Source organism: Polistes canadensis, unplaced genomic scaffold (genome assembly GCF_001313835.1).
Source record: "Polistes canadensis isolate GaletaPanama2010 unplaced genomic scaffold, ASM131383v1 scaffold_109, whole genome shotgun sequence".
NCBI classification, from domain to species: Eukaryota; Metazoa; Arthropoda; class Insecta; order Hymenoptera; family Vespidae; genus Polistes; species Polistes canadensis.
This window is the reverse complement of record NW_014569656.1, coordinates 15,307-35,697: the sequence shown is the minus strand read 5'-3', so window position 1 is coordinate 35,697 and position 20,391 is coordinate 15,307. Positions and strand designations below refer to the sequence as shown.

Below are 20,391 nucleotides of genomic sequence, written 5' to 3'. Positions count from 1 at the left end.
CCATCGTCAGTACTACTGTCCTCAACTTTACCTACGACTACGACGACGACGACGACGACGACCAAGACGGCGTCTTCGAACTCTTCTTTTCCTTCCTTCCTTCCTTCGTCTTCTTCCACCTATCCTGCTACTTCATCTTCTTCTTCTTCTTCTTCTTCTTCTTGTAAGACAGAAAAGGCCGTGCAAAGGCCACCGATTATTATGTCTTCGACTTCTTGCTCTCATTCCGCTTTCTCTTTCCCCTCCACTTCTTCTTCTTCTTGTTCTTCTTCTCTTCGATACTCTACTTACTTCACGGTTAATCTTTCGACTGCATTCTTGGTCCTTTCAAAATGGCGTCTTTTGTAATCTATCTTCTTTGCTATAATTGAATAGATATAATACCTTAGAGTGTGCATTAGAAACGCTATCCTGATTTAATCAAAGATATTTATTTACTTACAAGTGTTTTCACAAATTGCTACGATTATTTAATTAATGTTTGATTAAGTTCATAATTAATAGCATCATTTATAATCCATCTTCTATGGTAATTTTATGAAAAAACAAATAGAAACGTTAGAGAACAAGAATTCTATTATCGTGTTAGATATTTATTTCATTACGAATGTTAACAAATTTCAACAACTGTTCTCCAAAAAGAAATTGATTATATTATCAGCTCGCGATAAGCCAACGAAAATTTAGTTATTAAAGGACGTTGAAAAAATAATTGAGAGTTCTCGGGCTAGACAAAGATAATGAGAAGGAGGAGGATTTGTGCCGTGTCGGAGCAAAGCCTCCAGGCAGGATTCTTTGCGAGACGAATGAATCTTCGTTCTCTTTCGCGACTCCTCTCGTGCTACTTCGTGCCGTTTCGTGACTTCGAACCGAGTTAACTCTCCACTTACCGGTACGTCGTCGCCGTCGCCGTCGTCGTCGTCGTCGTCCTCGTCGTTGTCATCGCCGTCGCCATCGTTCACAAGTGTACGTAACGCCATGGGTCCATAACACTGATATGAGCTTTCTTCATCTGTCTTAGGACGTACTTCGTTTCTACCCTTTTTTGTTTTTTACTTTTACCCTTCTTTTAATTGACATCCCCCACCTCGCAATTGTTTATTCTTTCTTTCTTCAAACAGAGAGAACACTTGTACGTGATTTAAAAATGCTCCTTCGAAAAGCAAAGTTCTCTGAAACGAATCATACCGCATGTGTATTATAAAATATATAATTAATTTTTTATATAAGAAATTATAATAAGGAAAGCTTGACGATTATAATGATTAGTTAAAAAACACTTTGAAAAATCCTTTTATCCTTTTTAATTAACTTCATTATACTTACACCCCTTGTGCATTTACCGTGTAGTTCCACCGTGTCAATACGGAAGGGGGAATTACACATCCGCATTGACATCTGACCTCTGATTATTCCAATCTCTCTCAAGCTCGTGCTTCAGATATTCTTATTAGTGTTCTAGTTAACGTTCCTTCCGGTGATAACGAATCCCATGTCGCAGTCAAGCCTTTCCTTCAGGTTTTTCTGAAAGACATTGCGCTATGTTTCTAATATAAATGATTAATATGTTGATAGTACAGAAAAGAAATGAAACGTCAGTAAGTACCTTGAAAAACTTGATATGATCTAATTCGTCAATTATAAAAGCTCTTACGAGTTAAAATGTTGAGATCGTCCTAATATGACACAATTTGGATTTTACGTTCATTTAATCCGAAAAACTTAGGATCTACCTAATGTGTTTTTAAAGGTACATGCATAGTTGAATGTGTAAGTTCTACATACATATTTAAACGCGTTGTTTTGCAGCTTTATATCACAGGATACTTACATATGTATATGTAAAAACGAAACGAGAAAGCGTGACTTCGATGGAATCCCTGAGTGAAGTCACCTCTCCCCGGAAATTACCGATCGATTTCGAGGAACTCGCGAACGGTGCTTGCTTTCACTTTACGACGGCGTACACGAACGACCCTGTCACCACCACCACCATATCGTCCTATTCGCCATTAACACTACCACCATATTACAACCCCTCTTCGTTCCTTCATTTTTCTTCTTCTTTCTTTTTATTTTTTTTTATGTTCGCAGAAAGAAACAAAGCCTTGCGTGACTCTTGAACGCAATACTTGTCGTTAATACGGCGAAAATACTTAGAAAACAGAAATGAATGTGAATCTAAAAGAGAAATGCAAAAGGTATTTTAATGATATGATTAGGAATTAGAAAAAGGAGTGTACGGTAAGTTTTTCCCATTAAAATGAGAATGATTTATTAAAGCACTAAGTATTTACCTCTTTAAAGTACATCCTGTCCTTAACTTTTTTTCAAAATATGAAGAAAAGTACTTTCTCATTTTCTTCAAGTTACTTTTATAAGAATTAAAAAGTACTTAGGGTAAATAGAAATCCTAGGAAGAGTAAAAGGGTAAATCGAACGAGCTTACGAGTACTGCGTTCTTCGTTAGAATTGATTAAGCGTTTAATACTTACGCGACTTGAGTCATATCCGTGAATCCACAGAGTAGACCTTCGACTTCAATTTGAACATTTTAGGAACGTACGTGATGTGTCTCAGTCTTTTCTCGAAATTATTCTTTCTCTCATTGTATGTGTATCATTAAAGTATACGATCTTTATAAGATTTATCTGAAATAGAAGAATTAACATCTTTTATTGATCTATACTTTGAATTAACACTTTTGTTAATAATAAGAAAGAAACATAAATAACTGCGGTAATAAGTATATGATATTATTAAAAAGTCTTCAAATTGACCAGAACAAAAGGAATACAAACTACGAATATATTCCTAATTACATAAGTGAACACACACACACATACAAGATAGATATTTAAACGGATACAAATTCACGCGCAAACATATATATATATATATATATATATATGTATATACATATAAAAAGAGAAAGATTTTATCGGAGTGAGTAAGAATTTAATTTAGACACCCTAAGCTTCGGCTCTGCGTGGACGAACGCATTGACAACGTCCGGCGTGTTTATGTATGTACATATACACATACACGTGGGCGCTGACAAGCGACAAGACCTAATCTCTTCCCTGAAGCCGTCGTCGTGCTTCCAGCGGTAGCAAAGACTTTGCCACCAGCTACCAACCAATCACTACAAAGTTACCTGAACATACGCGTATGCATATACACAGACACATGCATAACATGATGAACCAGTAACATGTTTAAAAAAGACGCCAGGAATGCGAGCTCACGACATTATACGCGTTACCTACGTGGGTGTGCAAGCCTCTTTTCAGGTCTATAACGTATCTATAAGTCTCACGCGTTCTGGAAGAAGCAAAAGAAGAGCCTTCTCGACCACAAATATGTCATAATTCACTGGTCAGTAGGCTATACCTACCAAAAGTATCCACTATATTATCCAAAGAGAAAGAGAGAGACAAATCCCAGATGCTTTTCTTCCACAAAAGTAATCTCTATCTCTGTCTTTATTTATGCTCTGTTCATCGGTGTTGCGAGCGAGAGTAAGAGTGAGAGAAAGACGATCTGTTAAACTTACACGTATCGCATACACATTGTTCATCTTTCTACTCCTTTTTAACATTCCATTAAAGCAATACATTTTTATCCAACACGTTATGTTATCTTTATATCATGCATGCTTTCTCCAGCAACTTGCTCGTTATTTCTATGATATACGGAAACGAGTCGAGAAAGAGTACGATAGGAAACTTCTTCTTCCCTTTTTTTTTTAGGATGGGGTGGATATTTCTTGAAGAAACAACTTCACATTATTGCTTGTGGTTATAGTCGTCGTAGTTGTCGTCGTCTAATCTCAAAGAAGCTGGGCTCTCCGTTTTCCAAACGCTTTTTTTCGGACAGCTTGGAAACGTTAAGTAACGTAAAGTAGACACGGAAAAGTAGGTGATATTTTGTGGAGACTAAATGTGTTTCCCCTCTCTTATTTATTTCTTTTTTATTTCTTTTTTAAAATATTTTCTTTAGATTATTTTCTTCCTGATACGTGAAACAAATTCTTCGACGGAGGATTGTTACATTGAGGATATTCTAATCCTTGTAATCTAGTTTTAAAAATGTTATTCAGATAAAAGTTTATTTTTTTTTTTTTTTTTAATATCTTCTCAGACTATCAAAACTGCATCAGATGCAACAAGTCTTCTCAATGCAAACTCTAATTATAATAAACAATCATTTAGCTTCGACTCAGATCATATCATACTATCGTCCGATCGTTGACCTTGAGTGTGGGGGTGGCGAGGCCGAACAAATATACGTAAAGTAGTAGTAGTAAACTAATATACATATACATATATAGCTTGGTAGGATATTCCAATTGTAAAGCGTGTGACGCAAAGGATTCGTGGGTGTATTTACATGAACGTGTTGTTCCTAGAAGTCAGGGACTCCTACGAAGTAAAGGTAGGGGTATGATTCATGAGCGTGACCTACACGAAGAAGGAAGGAAGGGAGAGGAAGAACGATAGATACAATAGATATATAGATAGAGAAAGACAGATAGGTAGATAGATACATAGATAGATAGATAGAGAAAGAAAGAGAGAGAGAGAGAGAGAGAGAGAGAGGTAGTACAGTAATGTACAGTTAATGTCTCGTAATATTCTGTAATACGTTGATGACTAAGCCAATTTTCGCTATCACTATCCCTCTCTCTCTCTCTCTCTCTCTCGTACACACACACACTTGTTGTCTCTTCTTCTTGTCTATCCTTCCCTCTCTTTCTCCCTTCTCGTGTGTGTCCACACGCTCACGCTCGTCCTGCCCCGTACAACTTGTATCTCGGAATCACACTTAATTGGACTTCCAGGTAAGTCACCTGCGAAACACGTAGGAAGCTCGTATGGAATCTTTCCCCGCGTTACGTTCAGTGTGGATATATATAGGGTGGATCTAAAGTTTCTAAATAATTTTTAAAATAAATTATATCTTTTCGAAACTTATTAGGTTCGTATTAATTAGACTTGCAGTTTTACAAGCTGGACTTTGTACGTAGTATTACATGTTATATAAGAGAAAAGAAATAAGAATGAGAAATTAAAAAAAAAAATAATTAATTTTTATAATCATCTACGAAATGTTGACCTACTTAAGAACTTTTAATCCGCCCTATGTGTATGTCATATACATATTATATATCAGGATTTAGTTAGTTTGCTATCAAAGATTCGTTATTTTTTCTTTTCTTTTTTTGCTTTTTCAGTTGAGGACAAAGAATACGATATTCTTCGAAGGAACAAGTTTTCGGTCAAGACTTTTGGAACCGATTAAGCTATCTTCCCCTTTTTTCTTGGATTTTCTCGAATGATTTAGTGAATAGTGGTAGGGTAATAGAATACGAAGTGGATGGTTCACATAAGTATGTACCTCATTTCTTTTCCCTTTTTCTCAAAAAAAATGTGATGATCTTTTATGATTTTTTTCTATCTTTCTTTCTGTGAGAATTTTGAATGTTTCCTAAGTGTGAGATTTTTGTAGAGATTTGGGACACCTGAAAAAAATTAAATTATATGGAAATAAATATTAACTTAATTATAAAAAAAAAACAATTATCACTATATTATATAAAAAAAAATAAAATTAACCATTTATTAGAAGACAAAAAAAAATAAAAGATTCATTGATTTTTTAAAAGGTAATAAAATTGATGTTGTCTAGAAACTTTTGGTCCACCCTGTATAACTTCGGTCTTAAGACATATCCAACAAATGAAGTTGTAAAGTACATATTAAAACATTAATCGTTATCTAAATATTTGAACAGAAGTGGTAAAACGGTTCTAAATATTCCAGGTAAATATTTTTCACCGTTTTTAAATTCAGAAATATAGATTTCTATACAAAAGAATACAAAATATGCGAGTCCTGATCTTCGAACTCGCTCGAGCCACATTTGCATACATATCGGGAACGTTTGCACGCGGTAAGCCAGCACATTCTTTGGATTCTAAAGAGAGAGAGAGAGAGAGAGAGAGAGAGAGAACACGCTTCAATATCTAAATCCATTCGAGAAAACTTTAAAGATTCACTATACGTATATGATTTCCCTTTTTGTTAACAGAGTACTTGCTGCTTTCTCACGAGACTTTGACTTGGTTAGACCAATAAGTAAGAGAGAGAGAAAGTTACGAAGAGAAAAGGCTTCTTTATTTTTAGCTATCATGCTGCATATTTTCTACCTCCAGCCCTCCACCCTTTCCTCCTTTTCGATAGTCTTCTTCTTTCACAGTATGCTATCGATGCAACCCATTCTTCCATAAATCTTCCACGAGCAGCAAGTTTTGCAGCTGTGTCCTCTCTTCGTGGCTTCTTCTCTTTTTCCAGTCGTTGCTGCTTCCTTCCGCTTGAGAAAAGAAGACACTGCCACGTGGCTCTTGATCAAACCAGTATCCCGCTCTTTTTCTTTCTTGCTCTCAGCTCTTCCTTTCTTCTAGAGATAACTCGATCATAGGAAAGATCATTTTTTCATGTAACTTTACAAGGTCGAGTAGTTTATATGAGCTTTCCAAGTGACTAGCTTCAATCGATAGATTAGAAATGATGAAGAAGAGACCTTTGTTCTTTCTTTTCTTTTTTCTTCTTCTAATTCTTAAAAATATCCTACGAGACGTTTAAATAATTCTTCGTGTTCTCTAGAAAAAGCACACAGGGACACTAGATGTTTCATTATTCAAGAAATTCTTATAAAGCTCTATCCAAAACGTTTCTATATGTACATCTATTTCCTATTTCTAGACTTTACACTTTGACCTCGTATCCAAGTTAGACACCGATTGACTCTAGGTAACACGGTTATAAGTACAGTTATCTTTTAAATCGATATTTTATTCCTTAACTTGTTCAATTGTTTTGCAACTAGTAAAAAAGAAATATATTTTTAAATTTGTATTTGGATAAGTCAGAAAAATCTTACTATTCGAAAAGAAAAAAAAGAATTACTATAAATGCTAATAGAAAAAGTAACTTATGGAAAGACATTAGATACATATACATATATAAAGTAATCCGATAATTCGATCGCATTACTTTGCCATCCATGAAATGGATGGCAAAGGCGCTTAACTTAACACCGTAACGAATAAACGGCTTTGGTCAACGCGATTTACTTTCTCGGTACATTGACATATATATGAATCTTGTATTATATAGATTAAAATGGTTCATGGACGGTTCATGTAACATAGTCATGGGAGAGCTTTCGCAGTTCAAGGAAATGTCGCGACTACGCCCTAGTGCTTGTACCTACCGATTTTATCAGCTTCATCGGCTTCCAACAAATCATTCCTTCGGCGAATAGTACGTATAATTCAAAGTGAACTTTACTCGTGAGTCAAAGAAATTCCATATGACGAGAGAGTGGAAAATTATTCTTCAGATCCGTCAATCTGAAACAAAAAAAAGAAAATTATTAATATAATGTAATATATATAGCAATGAAAATGATCATAATACATGGGTATCAATACATATATGGATATTAAGTATATTATATAAATACAATATATCATAATAAGCAATAAGATATATATCACTATCTCTTTCTCTCTCTCTCTCTCTCTCTCTCTCTCTCCCCCTCTCTCTCTCTCTCTCTCTCTCTCTCTCTCTCTCTCTCTTTCTATCTCGATTTTCAATATAAATATACACATATGCATAGATACGCCCCTGGATATCACAAATACACGCCTCCACGCAATGAGAGATCGATGTAACCCCGTTTCAGGTTGAGTAACTTCGATGCAGCCGGCCTTTTATTACATTCCTCACGTCCCAGATTGGGGAAAAAGAAAGATAGAAAGAGATAAAAAGAGATAGAAAGAAAGACCACTACCTGATGCTAATCTTTTGTATTTATACGGTCGCATCTCGATGCAAGAAGAGAACCGACAATTATCCTCTTCTCTCTTATCCCCTCCCCGTCCCCAGCACCGTCCCCGGCCCCATCCTCGGCCCCATCCTCGGCCCCATCCTCGGCCCCATCCGCACCCTCTCATCCCCCTGAACACTTGTGCTTCGAGGAGGCACAATCGGTCAATTTGTGTTGGTTTAATAAAGCAGAGGGCTTATTGTTGGTGGAACGGCCACGCGCTCAAACTCCAAGCTGGTTGGCGCCAGCCCCTTCGGTAAGTCTCTCGTTTACGATGACTTCGTTAATAAGGAGCGGCGCATCATCGATCGTTGTGCATTACTCCGAAAGATCATCGTGTCAAACGACTCGACCTTTACTTCGTAATTGCGTTATTACCGTATGAGTAAAATATCTTCGTGCTTATGTATAGCCGATTATTTCAGGTAAAAATTCTTCTGTTTATGGATGGAGTTTTAGAGAAGATTCGCTATAAGAGAGGATTTATGTTTATTAATTACTCACTAAAAGATTTCTGTGATTTCTTCATAGCATTCATTTTAAGATCAATTATTTGGTAACATATATACACATCATTTATACTTATGGTAGCACAAACATTAATCATCATAAACAAATCGTTCAATTTGTAATAGGAAAATAAATGAAGATTAAAAATGCTAGATAAGTATCACAAATTGTTTCCTACCAATATTAATAATAATATCATTAAAAATGTATTCATATTACCTACTTATATATTTCATTGCGATCTACTCTCGTAGAAATCATTTTTGAACTTGGCGTTGGCAAGCTTTTCCTATCGTACGTTTAGACCTATTAGAAATAAATAAAATAGATAAATTAGAATGATTTGGAAAGAAAAGAAAAGAAAAGAAAATAAAGAAGCGATGGAGATCGTCGAGAGTTGAATTTTTCTCACGCGTGCAGAAACAAGGGCTTCGAAATTTAGAGGTTGTACATGCATATGTGTGTTCGATCTTAGATAAGTTTTAGTTTCCGAGGATCGTCGGGTCTTCTCGGAAGTCGATGCGTTTTCAATTACCCGCGAAACCACGCATGCACGTGGCTTGTAAAGCTTCCCCCGACTTAAGTGCCCTTCGTGCCGACACGCGGACCTACGCAACGATTCATTACAACCTGTTATTATTATTATGCGTCTTATTATACCACGTAACATCTCAACGTAGCTAATTTTTTAATCCCCTTTCAAAATATTCTTTTGTTTTCTATTTATTGAACAAATATGCATGTATATTATACATGCATAAGATGTCTGATTGTTGCAATATTCCACAAGTTTCTTGATATATAAAAAGTGTTCCTATTATTATTCTAATGTAATCTGAACTCTTTTGCTTTCAATAAATTAAAATAAACCATCCTGTATATACGGTATATACATACTTATTTTTATTAAAAGAGGAACAAGCAATTGATATACTTACTTATAATTTTACTTATTTCGGTCCATCTTTTTCTTCTTCTTCTCAAAAAATTTCAATATCCATTTCCAGCGAAAAACTTTTCAAACAAACCCTCCTTGTAGCTTGAAATTTGAGAAGGACGTATTACAAAAAAAGGCCGAACGTAATCTCATAATAGATTATATTAATCTTATCTCTAACATACCTAAATCATTAGGAAGAAGATGAACCTTTTTAAGGAAATACTAACTGCGAAAAAGATTAACGATCGATATACCAATCCGCCATTTGTATTTTTTTTCTAATGGTTGTTAGAGATAAAAAAAATGTCATTTTTTATACATTCATCTTTAACAAATAAAAAGGAGAATTTTGTCAAAAATTATATCTTATTAATTATAATTAATATTATACTTACGAAAATGCTTAGAACCTCGATGATTTCTCTCTTTCTCTTCAACGCATTTTTTATTATTTTATTTAAAAATTCAAACACAAGACTTCAAACCGCTTAAAGTAATTCAAAACGAAGGCAGGAATAAAACAAAACACAATCGTTAATTATTAATATTAGCCGCAGGTGGCGCCTATTACCGCTCTCCTTTGCATCTATTCGTTGAGTAATCTTACCAATTAAAAATTAAATCAACCGACAATAATCCAATAAAACAATCAGAAAACATTATCGTTTACAAGAAATGTCAAAGTTAATTATTCTCATGACAACATTATCATTGGTTATAAGGATAAAATGTAATAGAAACAAAGCTTGACATCATGGAAATAATTTTCCCGCGTATGTTCCCCCATAAAAGTGTGGAAACTTCATGCAGATATTATGGGAAATATATTTCTGAAATTCTCCGATAAATGGTTATAAAATTAAAACTTACAGGGAAAGGGGAAGAAGAAAAAAGAAAACAATTTTTATCATAAACTTCGATCGATCTATCTCTCGTACGCGTATGTTTGAATATAGAAGAAAAAGTTTCCCAATACGCCAAGAGGTTAGTTTGAATCTTCGACATTTGCTTCGACTTTTAATTCGATTATCGATTAGACTTGTAATTCGACTTTTGACAAATTTAAAAAAGAGAATGGAGATCGTAGGAAAGCACGTATACGCGACATTAATATGGAATAGAAAAAAAACAAAAAGAAAAGAAAAAGAATGATTGTATTGTTGGAGCTATAGGAAGAAAAGGATAAAAAGAGGGGACACCTGATTTGTTACGACACAGTCGTCGTGACAGCTTTCAGTTTATCTAGGTAATACTTTGAATAGTAGGTAGAGATGCTTACGGTTTATTGAAAAGTTTCTAACGGTAATATTGTAGAACGACATATCGATTGTATGTATACTACAGCAACATAGACAACTTCTACACATCAACCATGACTTTTATCAAAACGTGTGAAAGGAGCCGCTCCCTTGTTCGTTAAATGAGCGAACGTCTAAATCTTTGTTAACGTTGTCGAGAATTTGCCGGGAAAACGTTCGAAAGAAATTCCAAGCAATTCATTCCTACAGATTTCTTATATACTTTTGTCTAAATACTTTCTCTCTCTCTATCTCTTTCTTATTCAAAGAAACGGCAAAGAATAATTACTCGACTTTCTTCATTTGCAGCCAGGCAATTTAATAATATCATCATCAAATATACTTTGATTGCATTATGTAACAATTGAGGTATTTTTTCAAAAAGAAAAATCTTTTCCAGTGATCATTCTATTGGTTGGATTCATTAGTTTCTGCGAATTTCATTGATCGTAGAAATTTTACCGCGAATTCAAAGGAATTTAAACGTTTATAAGCATTTTGACTAACATCATGATAAAAATAGTATAAAATATGATAAATATATGTATATATATTTGAAAAAAAATCAACCTTTAAAAATCAAAAGCAGAAATATATATAATATGTACAAAAAAAAAGAAAAATAACTAATTAAGCATAGCTCGTGTCCACTTAGTTTTTCAATATTCTTGTTTACCATTCTAACGTGCCTGGAATATATTTGTCGATCAATTTGTCATAATAAGGCCATAATTGTTCAATATCTGGTATAGCAGCACTTTTTGTGTATAAATCATATTTACTGTAATAAAATAAACGATTTTATATTTACAGGAAAGTAACTGTTCATAGTCTATAAAAGAAAAATGACTTACTTGAATTCTATGATCCACTTGAGTTTATCTAAATCTTCTTGCGTACAAAAATGCATATAATCACCACCAGCATGCCAGGGGTAGAATGAATGATAACGAATCATAGCAAGTGCTTCCTTAGGTAATGTACAATTATTATGAACCAAAACACGATAAAGATATTCGTCATGTCCCCAGGACATGATTAAATTGTCTATACCGCATTGTGATTTGTACATCCCATATTTTGTACTATAATATATAAATATATTATTAATAATCCATTTTTTATAGATGAAAATTCGATTGGTAACTAATTCTTACTTGTAACGAGAGTCCTGGCCGTCAGGATTTGTTTCAAAACTGGAGTCTCTGTAGACTATGGAATCAGCCCATGCACAGCCAACAGGAAATGTATCACCCACGACAGCCCATTGGGGTTCCCCATAGAACGCCATAATCTAAAATATTTGTGTATTAAAATAGGTAGGTTAATTTGATCTCTGAATATAATATACCTTTCCTAAATCATGTATCAGTCCAGTTAAATGGAACCAATCTAAATCAGGATGATCTGTTCTTATGGATTCGGCCGTTTGAAAGGCGTGAACGATATTTGGTAATAAGGTATCTGGATCGCTCTCGTCGATGAGATCGTTTAATTTGATCAGTGCTTCTTTAATCGTCATTCTGGCTTTATTGAATTGAAGCCATTCTTTCATACGAGCTGTGTGGTAAATGTCGATTAAAGCATTCAAAAGTCATTTATATTATCGTTTAATTATCTATTTGATAAGGACTTTCCAAACTTAAATGGGCCAAAACTCACTTTCGAAAACAGTCAATTTTCGCAATCCAAGAACATCTAAATGGCTCTCACATTTTAATATTTAACATGATCCCATCAGTAAGTCTTGACTCACGCTTCGGAAATCCCTTACGCTTTATTACGTTTTCATTAATATCTTATTATAGGTGAGTTTATTTACTCCATTTACTCTGAGTTTCTTATTTTATCTAGCATTTGATACAAACAAAAATAATAGATCGATCATTTAGAAATCGATTTTTATAAACGAACGGACAGAATTATATCTTTTTAGTTGTGCTACAATCTTTCCGCGAAGAAGATTATGGTCAATTTTACGTCATGGATTGAGGGTTAATTCGATTGACTAGAGAAAATAAGAAAAATATTGATTGAATCAATGATGGTCAATGTTAATGATCTATATATAACATATAGCGACGTATAAATAGATTATTATCTCTCTCCCTCTCTCTCTTTCCCTTTCTATATAGAAATATACGCATTAGTATATACGTCATATCAAATTTGTTTATATGTAATAAATGGGATAACTGATAATGTATTAAAAAATATTTATATACTAACAAAGCACAAACTCGACCGTTTGATTAGTATGCATGTTCTCGTAAGTCTGACGAACACGTTCCTTGATCTCATCTGCTGGATCTACGCTAAAGTTTCTAAACTCGCTTTTCAATTTGCCGGCATAGATAGGCTCCGGTCGAAACTTCTCCGAAGGATCGATAATCGAAGTAACTTGGTTACGTGACTGCAAATGATCAATTTACATTTTAAAGATACTTATACAAAATCATCTCTTGCTTTTTTAAACTCTACTCATAGTATACGATATTGAATTTTCTTTTTAAATATTTTCTAATCCTAACTCGCGTTACATTGATTTCTCACAATTATTATCCTATGATTGATAAAATAAAAAGTATATTCCAATTATTGTACGTCATTAATTGTTTAAAACAAATACAAGAAGAATTTTTATAGTATTGATAATTAAATATAATAAGAATTGATATATTTACAAAGTTAATTATAATTTTTATATATATATATATATATATATAGTTTTCATATATAGTTTTAGAAACATTAATTTAATTCATACTCACTCTTATTTTAGTAGACATTTTAAAAAATGTTGTTTCCTTATAAATTAACTTGGTTCCTTGATATACGTGCTCTTTGGGGATACAACACTGACTGACCCGTTCAATCTAACAGAGTTAACTTATAAATCTCAGACAATTCCCCCCTTTGACCCTAGGTTGTTCAACGTTTGATCTCTCTCACACGCACGTTATTTAATATCCGTTATCTCTTACTAATACAGATAAAAGATAAATAGCAACAAAGGATACCAAGTGTCAGAAGTAAATAAAAATCTAGGAAAACTATTATATCATATATTATGCAAGTAAAACAGAACACCTAAACACAATTTTCATATCTTTGCCAATGAAAGAATCAATTCAATAGGAAAATGAAAAATCATCGATACAATTATAATTTAATTAAATGGTATATATGATCGTGAACTGGTATGAATAGTATCTTTGTTGACAAAAAAAAGTCATTTCTCTTCCTGGAACCCCATGTTAATACAGAAATTAATACGTAATAATAATAATATTAATAATAATAATAATAATAATAGTAACTTTTTTATTTTTGATGAAAGAAATAACTCTTCTTTTATCAATTAATAGAATAAAAATAAAGATAAAAATACGTTTCGTTGTAAACCAAACAATGAAACTTTGAAAAACTCTAATAACCAAATTGCAAAAGACCTTTCATAAAATAAAAAAAAATATTAACGTGATTTATTTTATCAGAGATTGAAAGATATTAAATATTTGTTGGATTTTGAAGTCTCCTTGATCATTCCTAAAATAGTTCGATCGAGTCTTTCATCATAATTCACGCAATTGACGGTAATCGAGATGTATGAATCTGAGTGTAGCCGACAATTGCTTTGGATGTGGTACATCTCGTTGATGCAATAAAGTCAATGAACATTATAACGATATATTCGACGTATGAAATTAGCTTGCATATCTAATTGCGTTAAAGTGCTCAAGGGAGACACTTCATACAGTTAGTTGAGTTATACATACACGCAAACTGACCATATATATATACATAAAAACTCGCATGCTGTATCTATATCGTAAACGTCAATTTAGTTTACTTACAAATATTTCAAGATTATGGAAATCTTTCAATCCGATAACCCATTACATATTACATAAAAAAAGATATGTATATATCGTAATACTTGTTATTTTATTGTAAGAAAAATGTGATTATAACGAAGCCTCTGACGGAATGGAAAAGTTTTGGAAAGAGTTCATAAAGAAAAATATAAAAATAAATTAGAGTATAAAGTATTGACCTATGCACTGTAATGGACTAAGTAAATTATATTTCTTAATGTATGTGTGTGTTCCATTAGCAAATAAACAGTATGAAACATCATTTACCGCTGTGATGCAATTCACGTATGTATATATATATATATATACATACAGATATATATACATATATATATACAGATGTATATATATATATATATATATTTACAAAGAAATTGTTTTTACACGATTATCAATTCTTATTTCTTAAAAAGAAAACACACGCATTTAAGTATCTCAAGATGAACTAGAGTCGGAATAACTCGAGTTGCTTCCTTTTCTTCGTACATTTTCTTGATGTCTGTGTGACGGAGTTCGCGATCGAGATCTGTGTCTCGAGGATGATTTTTTGCTCTTTTTAGATCTGTGGTTTCGAGAGCTACTTGGACTGTCGTAGCTACTGTAATCATAAAGAAATAAAAAATATTTATTACGTATATACAGATGCATATATAGAAGAGAGGATTTGATTGTTTGTTTTGCTAGAATATACTTTACCTTCTGTGAGAAGTTTTCTTTTTCTTGTGTTTTTTGTGAACCTTATGTCTCTCAAGACGACTACGACTTCCACTGCGACTTCTAGATCGTTGACGAGATCTTTTCCCACTTAAATCTGCACCCTTTAATCGATCCATCAACGAGTTACCACAAATTTTGACATCTTCTGATTTATCATCTTCCAAGGACGGAGATGGAACCGAGTAAACCTCATCGGAATCATCTTTTCTTATATTAGGTGTTGCAGAAGTACCAATTTTCGAGCTAGTCGACGAAGTTTGAATTTGACTTAAAAACATGGCTGCTTTTTTCTTTCGTTCGAGTTGCAATTGCTTTTCTCTCGAGGTCGCAGCTAATTTATCACAAGCTGCTGCCACTAATTTGTCTTTTATTCTATCTTCTACTTGCTTATGTCTTATCTCTAATTGACAATCTTCAAGAATGTCGTCAGTTAAATCAACCAATTCCTTTTCTTCGCTTTTACACTTCTTTATTTCTACCTTAGGTGGTTCTTTATCGATATTAGTTATTATATTAGTTTGTTCCTTGCTATTTAATGGCGAATTAGGTTTAGAATTAGTTTCTTTCTTTTCAGGTTCCATTTCATCGTCGCTTTCTTCCAACGGCAATGCATTTCTTTTTTCAATTATTACATTCTCACCTTCCTTTGGTTTTTTTATAGAAAATGATACTGTTGTAATCTGTTTGCTTCCTGGACTTTGTTTTGTTTTGGTATCACTCTTCTTCTTAGCTTGTATCATTTTTACTCGTTTCTGTACTTCTTCCATTCTTTGCTGTTTCTTCTGTAATTCCTCCAACTTCTTTTGCTTCTCCTCTTGCGGTTCTTGCTTCTGAAGTAACTCCTCTTCAGTCAACACTTTAGGATTTATGGCCCCTTCGTACATGGTCAATTTATGTGCATAATATCCATGGTACTGATGCGACAATTCAAGAAAATTAAATCTTGGATCACCTTTATTTTTCACTATAGCTTCAAAGTCTCTACCATTTTTGGCCACATAACTGGCCATCTTGTCAATAATTATTTGAACGTCTGCTGGTGGAACGATGAACGATGGTCTGCTTAATGTTTTTGGTGGAGTTGGTCCATAGGGTACCAAAGAAGGTATCTCTTTTGCTTGTGGAGGCGTCGTAGATTCTTCGGTGGAGATAACAGGTACAGCTGGTACTGGTAGCTGAGGTGGCGATTGAATTTCACCATTTGGCCCATATATAACTGGACCGTGTGAATATTGCAAGGGTGTTGCTGTGTATGGAGTGTAACTCTATAAAAACATAAAAATTAGAACCCGTAGAATCTTAGAAAGTCGTAAAAAAGGAATAGAATTTACCTGTGGCACAATAGGTGGCTGATAATATCCAGAAGTCGGCATTTGTTGAACGCTAACATCTAATAACTGTGGTATTTTAGGTGGGGGTGGTTTCCCTGTGATTTTGTTTACAAGCATTGAATAAGCACAGTCCGCAGAGGGCTTGTACTGTATGCTTGGTATGCTAGGAGCCTAGAAATAAGTAAACATATCTTTTAGAAATATTAATAAACTATTTTGCGTATTTCTTTTATGGAAGATTGTAAGTAGGAAAAATATATTATCACCTACAAAGATATTCCCTCCAAAGAAGAGACGGATAATTAATAAAAAACAGAGGCATATGTTTTGAAGACAGGAACGTGTATATATTTCCAGGTACAAAAAAGAAATGTTGGAATACGCTATTAAAATAAATGTATTTCTGTACTTGATGAAATCGGCAATAATGATATATGTTTAAATTTATAAAATAGGGTATTATTCATTTCCTAATACAGTCATATACGAGATGTATGTTTTTCTGCATAAAATGATGTATGATACTTTAATGAATCTCTGCTATATGAATAAAACTAATGAGTTTCGATAGAGTATGGATAAACAAGAAAAAAGGGTAGGAGGATAGGTTCAATGCATACCAGAATCAGCCCTGGAAGCAGAAATATATGACACATAAATTAGTGTAATAGAATAATATTAACATTTCATCCTATGATCCATGTATTTTTGAAATAACTGTTTAAAAAGTAGGTAGTTTCAGAGGTAAACCTGTGATTCTTTAGGAGGCTTCCAAATTTCGTTAATATCCCAATTGTTCTGAATCTTCTAACAGCTTAGGAAGCACTTTTTTTATGTCTTTTATCAAAAATTATTATATTTGTACGACAATGTATATATTAGAAGAAAACATACCGCTTCTACTTTGGCAAACGATGGTGCTAGGCTTGGGTGAAGGTATGGTTGATCATCTTCATCTGATTCTTCCTCAGGTTCTGTCGTTAAAAAAACAAATCAATGGATATAAATAATTATGATTGTATATTGTTTTCCAAAAATGAGTTACATTTGTCACTTGTAAATAAAAACCGATGTAGTAGTAACAGGAACTTGTGGCAATACTTACGGCAAGAAAAACTAAGTAGAATCAAAGTAGGTGTGGGTAATCATATCCTGCTTTATGTTGCTTCAATTACTTCAACTCAATCATATCAACTTTCATAATGTTACTACAAGATGCTGCTTTATAGAAAATAGTATGCATACCAGATTCTTCTTTTTCAGGTTGTTTTTCAGGATTATATTTTCCAGTCTTGATCGCTTCCAGCACAAACTTGTAATACGGATGTAGCGGTTCACCTATCGATAGGAACGAAAATTGCGGATTGTTTGCTTGTTTCGCCTTTAGTAGAATCTCCATTTGGCCCCCTTGACGACTAATAAATAGTGCTGTTTTAGTGATTATCGCATTTAGCTTCTGCGTTTCAGGCTGCAAATATGTTATTTGTTAATGTATGTCTGTAAGATGTCCAAAATAATGATCTCAATATTATCTTACCACTGTCATGCCTTCTGGTATTTCAAGATCTGGCGGTGGTACAAAAGCTTGATCCTCTTCTTGCGATCCTTCCGATTGTTTTGGACTCTGAGAGTCTTCACATGCTAACTTTGAATTGTTTTCATCGTCGTTATAATTATATGCTACTTGAGTATAGGAATTTTCAGAGTTCAATGCTTGATGCAATCTTTTCATCTCTTCTTCTAATACCAAGAAAAAAGATAATATGTTAATAATATTTCGTTCTTATAGTTCAATGTAAAACTAGTAGTAAAAAACCGTAGTACCATGATACATGGAATCTTCTGCATCGTTATTATATAGAGATCGGTATCGTTCTTCATCACAGAGCTGTTCAACTTTAAGTTCATCCTCTGTGAGTATCGTCCGTTGATCAAAACCACCTGCCGGTGGCTCATGAATCCTTAAATCCCCCAGTGCTCCACGTCCATCGTATCTATACACATACAATGTTTAAATTAGAGAAAGAAAATAATACTTTTTAATATGAATTTTGTTAATCCCGGCATCTGAAAAATAATTTATGAAGAGAATCCCACCAAAGAGTTTCCTCTGAAATAGAATATAGTCGTACAAATTTGAATGATATATCTTTATGTGTAATATATTCCTTTGCATAACTTCCAAATTAAATATACTATGCATTGTTATACCATGTTTCTGAAGATGCAATTTGTTGCTTTATCTCGTATAAAATGACAACATTTATGATAATTTCATAAATGCTTACATACTAATTTACAAATCATTTATCAATATTATTTCTTTTCTTGTTATTATATTTTATACTACTTACAATTAGATGTATAAAACGTAGAACCATATATTGAATTATGTAAAACATTTTGTCCTGTTTTATCTAACAAAATATTATTTTTATACATATGTATTGCATTACATTTAATCAAACAACATGAGTAATCGTTATATGGTCCACGACGGTATATCCAGTTTGATATTTAACATAAGCTGTATTAATATTAATAACGGTATGGAAAATAAAATGATATAACTGCAATGAGCATACATATTGCATTATTCAGATATAACTAAAAGTAATTTGAATATTGATCATTAAAATGTAAACAACATAAAACATTAAGCGACAGAAAATGAAACAAAAAGAAAAGTTGACAAATTGAAGATACAAGTTTGTGGAAAAATCATTTAGAAGTTCTCACAAAGTGTTCACTTGGATGATGAAGAATACAGTTTGAGTATAAATGCTGCAATGTCTTCGACATGTACGTACACAATCCAGCTTGCCTAAATTTCAAGAAATATTTATAATATAAATGCAAAACAAAATATTTTATATAATTTAATATATGTTTCCAGTTACATCTTGGACACGTATGCTGTACATTCAATATTTATACAAAACTTGTATGCAGAGTAGTATACACATAAACGTAGAATGTATATTGCAACATAGAGAAATTATCAAAGTTGCATAATGCATTTGGTAATTCGTACATTGTTGCCAGCACAGCTGAATCTAAGACGCTAATACATACCATGCTGAACGGTCATAAATACCTATAACCGTCAGCTTGCCATTTGTCTCTCTACGCTGTGTCTCACCTTGCTGCTGCACAGACGGTCAGCCATAAGCGCCAAGCCACAAGAGCACCTTACTCTGCGCCCGTGCAGAGCGCATATCGCGCTTCAACACTGCGCGTTCAAATCGCCAACACCTGCAGAAACCTTAAACAGTCTCCAGATTGTTTATCTGTTCATTAACTATTTGCAGTGACCATAACGGTACTGTCTCTTCGATTGTCATTCACTGCATATTTTTTTCTACTTTATTTTTTATTATTTTTAATTTTTTTGTTCGAATTTGAGATCATTCTTCTAAACGTTACATATATGATGTGTTTATGCAATAATAAATATCCTAGATCATAAATTTGTTTCTAGGTTAGGGAAACGGACCTGTCTATCTTCAACGTGTTATCGCCCATCCATGGTATCAAATGCTTCCCCTGATCAATCATTTTCGCCTTGTCATCGTCTCGAAATAATTTGCAGCTATATCCGAACACCAACAGCTCCTGCGGTTCCTCTTCACCATTTTTTTTACGCAGAATCCCTGAATCAACCATCCATCGCTGACCCTTGGACGACGCCATTTTCTTTCTCTATATATGGATTACAAGAAGACAGATGTTCGACCATTAACATCTATAATCTAAAGAGAGGACAACACTGGCATGACATCTAATGAAAATAGGTGAGCAAACACCGGGATTGGTTCATT

At 33.5% G+C, this 20,391-nt stretch overlaps 2 protein-coding genes and 2 long non-coding RNA genes across 7 annotated transcripts; all 4 read right to left on the bottom strand.

Moving 5' to 3' along the window:
• Position 1: 1 nt before the first annotated feature.
• Positions 2–7,943, bottom strand: LOC106787679. The gene is made up of 8 exons (XR_001381833.1): positions 7,861–7,943; positions 7,279–7,417; positions 2,496–2,651; positions 2,298–2,413; positions 1,832–2,181; positions 1,327–1,524; positions 891–1,172; positions 2–361 (listed from the first exon to the last, which is right to left on the bottom strand). It is a non-coding gene; the product is annotated as an uncharacterized LOC106787679 (long non-coding RNA).
• Positions 7,944–7,964: 21 nt separating this feature from the next.
• LOC106787678 lies at positions 7,965–9,387 on the bottom strand. Its single transcript, XR_001381832.1, has 3 exons — positions 9,345–9,387; positions 8,626–8,712; positions 7,965–8,365 (listed from the first exon to the last, which is right to left on the bottom strand). It is a non-coding gene; the product is annotated as an uncharacterized LOC106787678 (long non-coding RNA).
• A 1,218-nt stretch (positions 9,388–10,605) lies between these two features.
• Positions 10,606–13,758, bottom strand: LOC106787674 (inositol oxygenase). Its single transcript, XM_014750243.1, has 6 exons — positions 13,416–13,758; positions 12,874–13,057; positions 11,996–12,204; positions 11,802–11,938; positions 11,499–11,729; positions 10,606–11,425 (listed from the first exon to the last, which is right to left on the bottom strand). The coding sequence occupies exons 1-6, from the start codon at positions 13,431–13,433 to the stop codon at positions 11,317–11,319; spliced, it is 888 nt and encodes a 295-aa protein (XP_014605729.1). The 5' UTR covers positions 13,434–13,758; the 3' UTR covers positions 10,606–11,316.
• Positions 13,759–14,882: 1,124 nt separating this feature from the next.
• LOC106787666 (splicing factor, suppressor of white-apricot homolog) lies at positions 14,883–20,298 on the bottom strand. Of its 4 annotated transcripts, none has more exons than XM_014750230.1 (8): positions 20,067–20,298; positions 18,395–18,564; positions 18,108–18,310; positions 17,816–18,038; positions 17,465–17,544; positions 16,571–16,741; positions 15,219–16,504; positions 14,883–15,120 (listed from the first exon to the last, which is right to left on the bottom strand). In XM_014750230.1, the coding sequence occupies exons 1-8, from the start codon at positions 20,261–20,263 to the stop codon at positions 14,958–14,960; spliced, it is 2,493 nt and encodes an 830-aa protein (XP_014605716.1). In that variant the 5' UTR covers positions 20,264–20,298; the 3' UTR covers positions 14,883–14,957. The 4 variants fall into 4 exon arrangements, with proteins under 4 accessions (XP_014605716.1, XP_014605718.1, XP_014605717.1 ...); XM_014750232.1 differs by having other exon boundaries at positions 14,883–15,117; XM_014750231.1 differs by having other exon boundaries at positions 18,108–18,307.
• Between the last annotated feature and the right edge of the window lie 93 nt (positions 20,299–20,391).

Coding starts and splice junctions, on each gene's coding strand:
- LOC106787674 (XM_014750243.1), bottom strand. Junction 11,939..11,995: donor TGATACATGATTTAGGAAAG/GTATATTATATT, acceptor CAAATATTTTAG/ATTATGGCGTTCTATGGGGA. Junction 11,730..11,801: donor GGCCAGGACTCTCGTTACAA/GTAAGAATTAGT, acceptor TATATATTATAG/TACAAAATATGGGATGTACA.
- LOC106787666 (XM_014750230.1), bottom strand. CDS start 20,263: ATGGCGTCGTCCAAGGGTCAGCGATGGATGGTTGATTCAGGGATTCTG. Junction 18,039..18,107: donor TACCAGAAGGCATGACAGTG/GTAAGATAATAT, acceptor ACATATTTGCAG/CCTGAAACGCAGAAGCTAAA. Junction 17,545..17,815: donor ACCTGAAAAAGAAGAATCTG/GTATGCATACTA, acceptor TTTTAACGACAG/AACCTGAGGAAGAATCAGAT.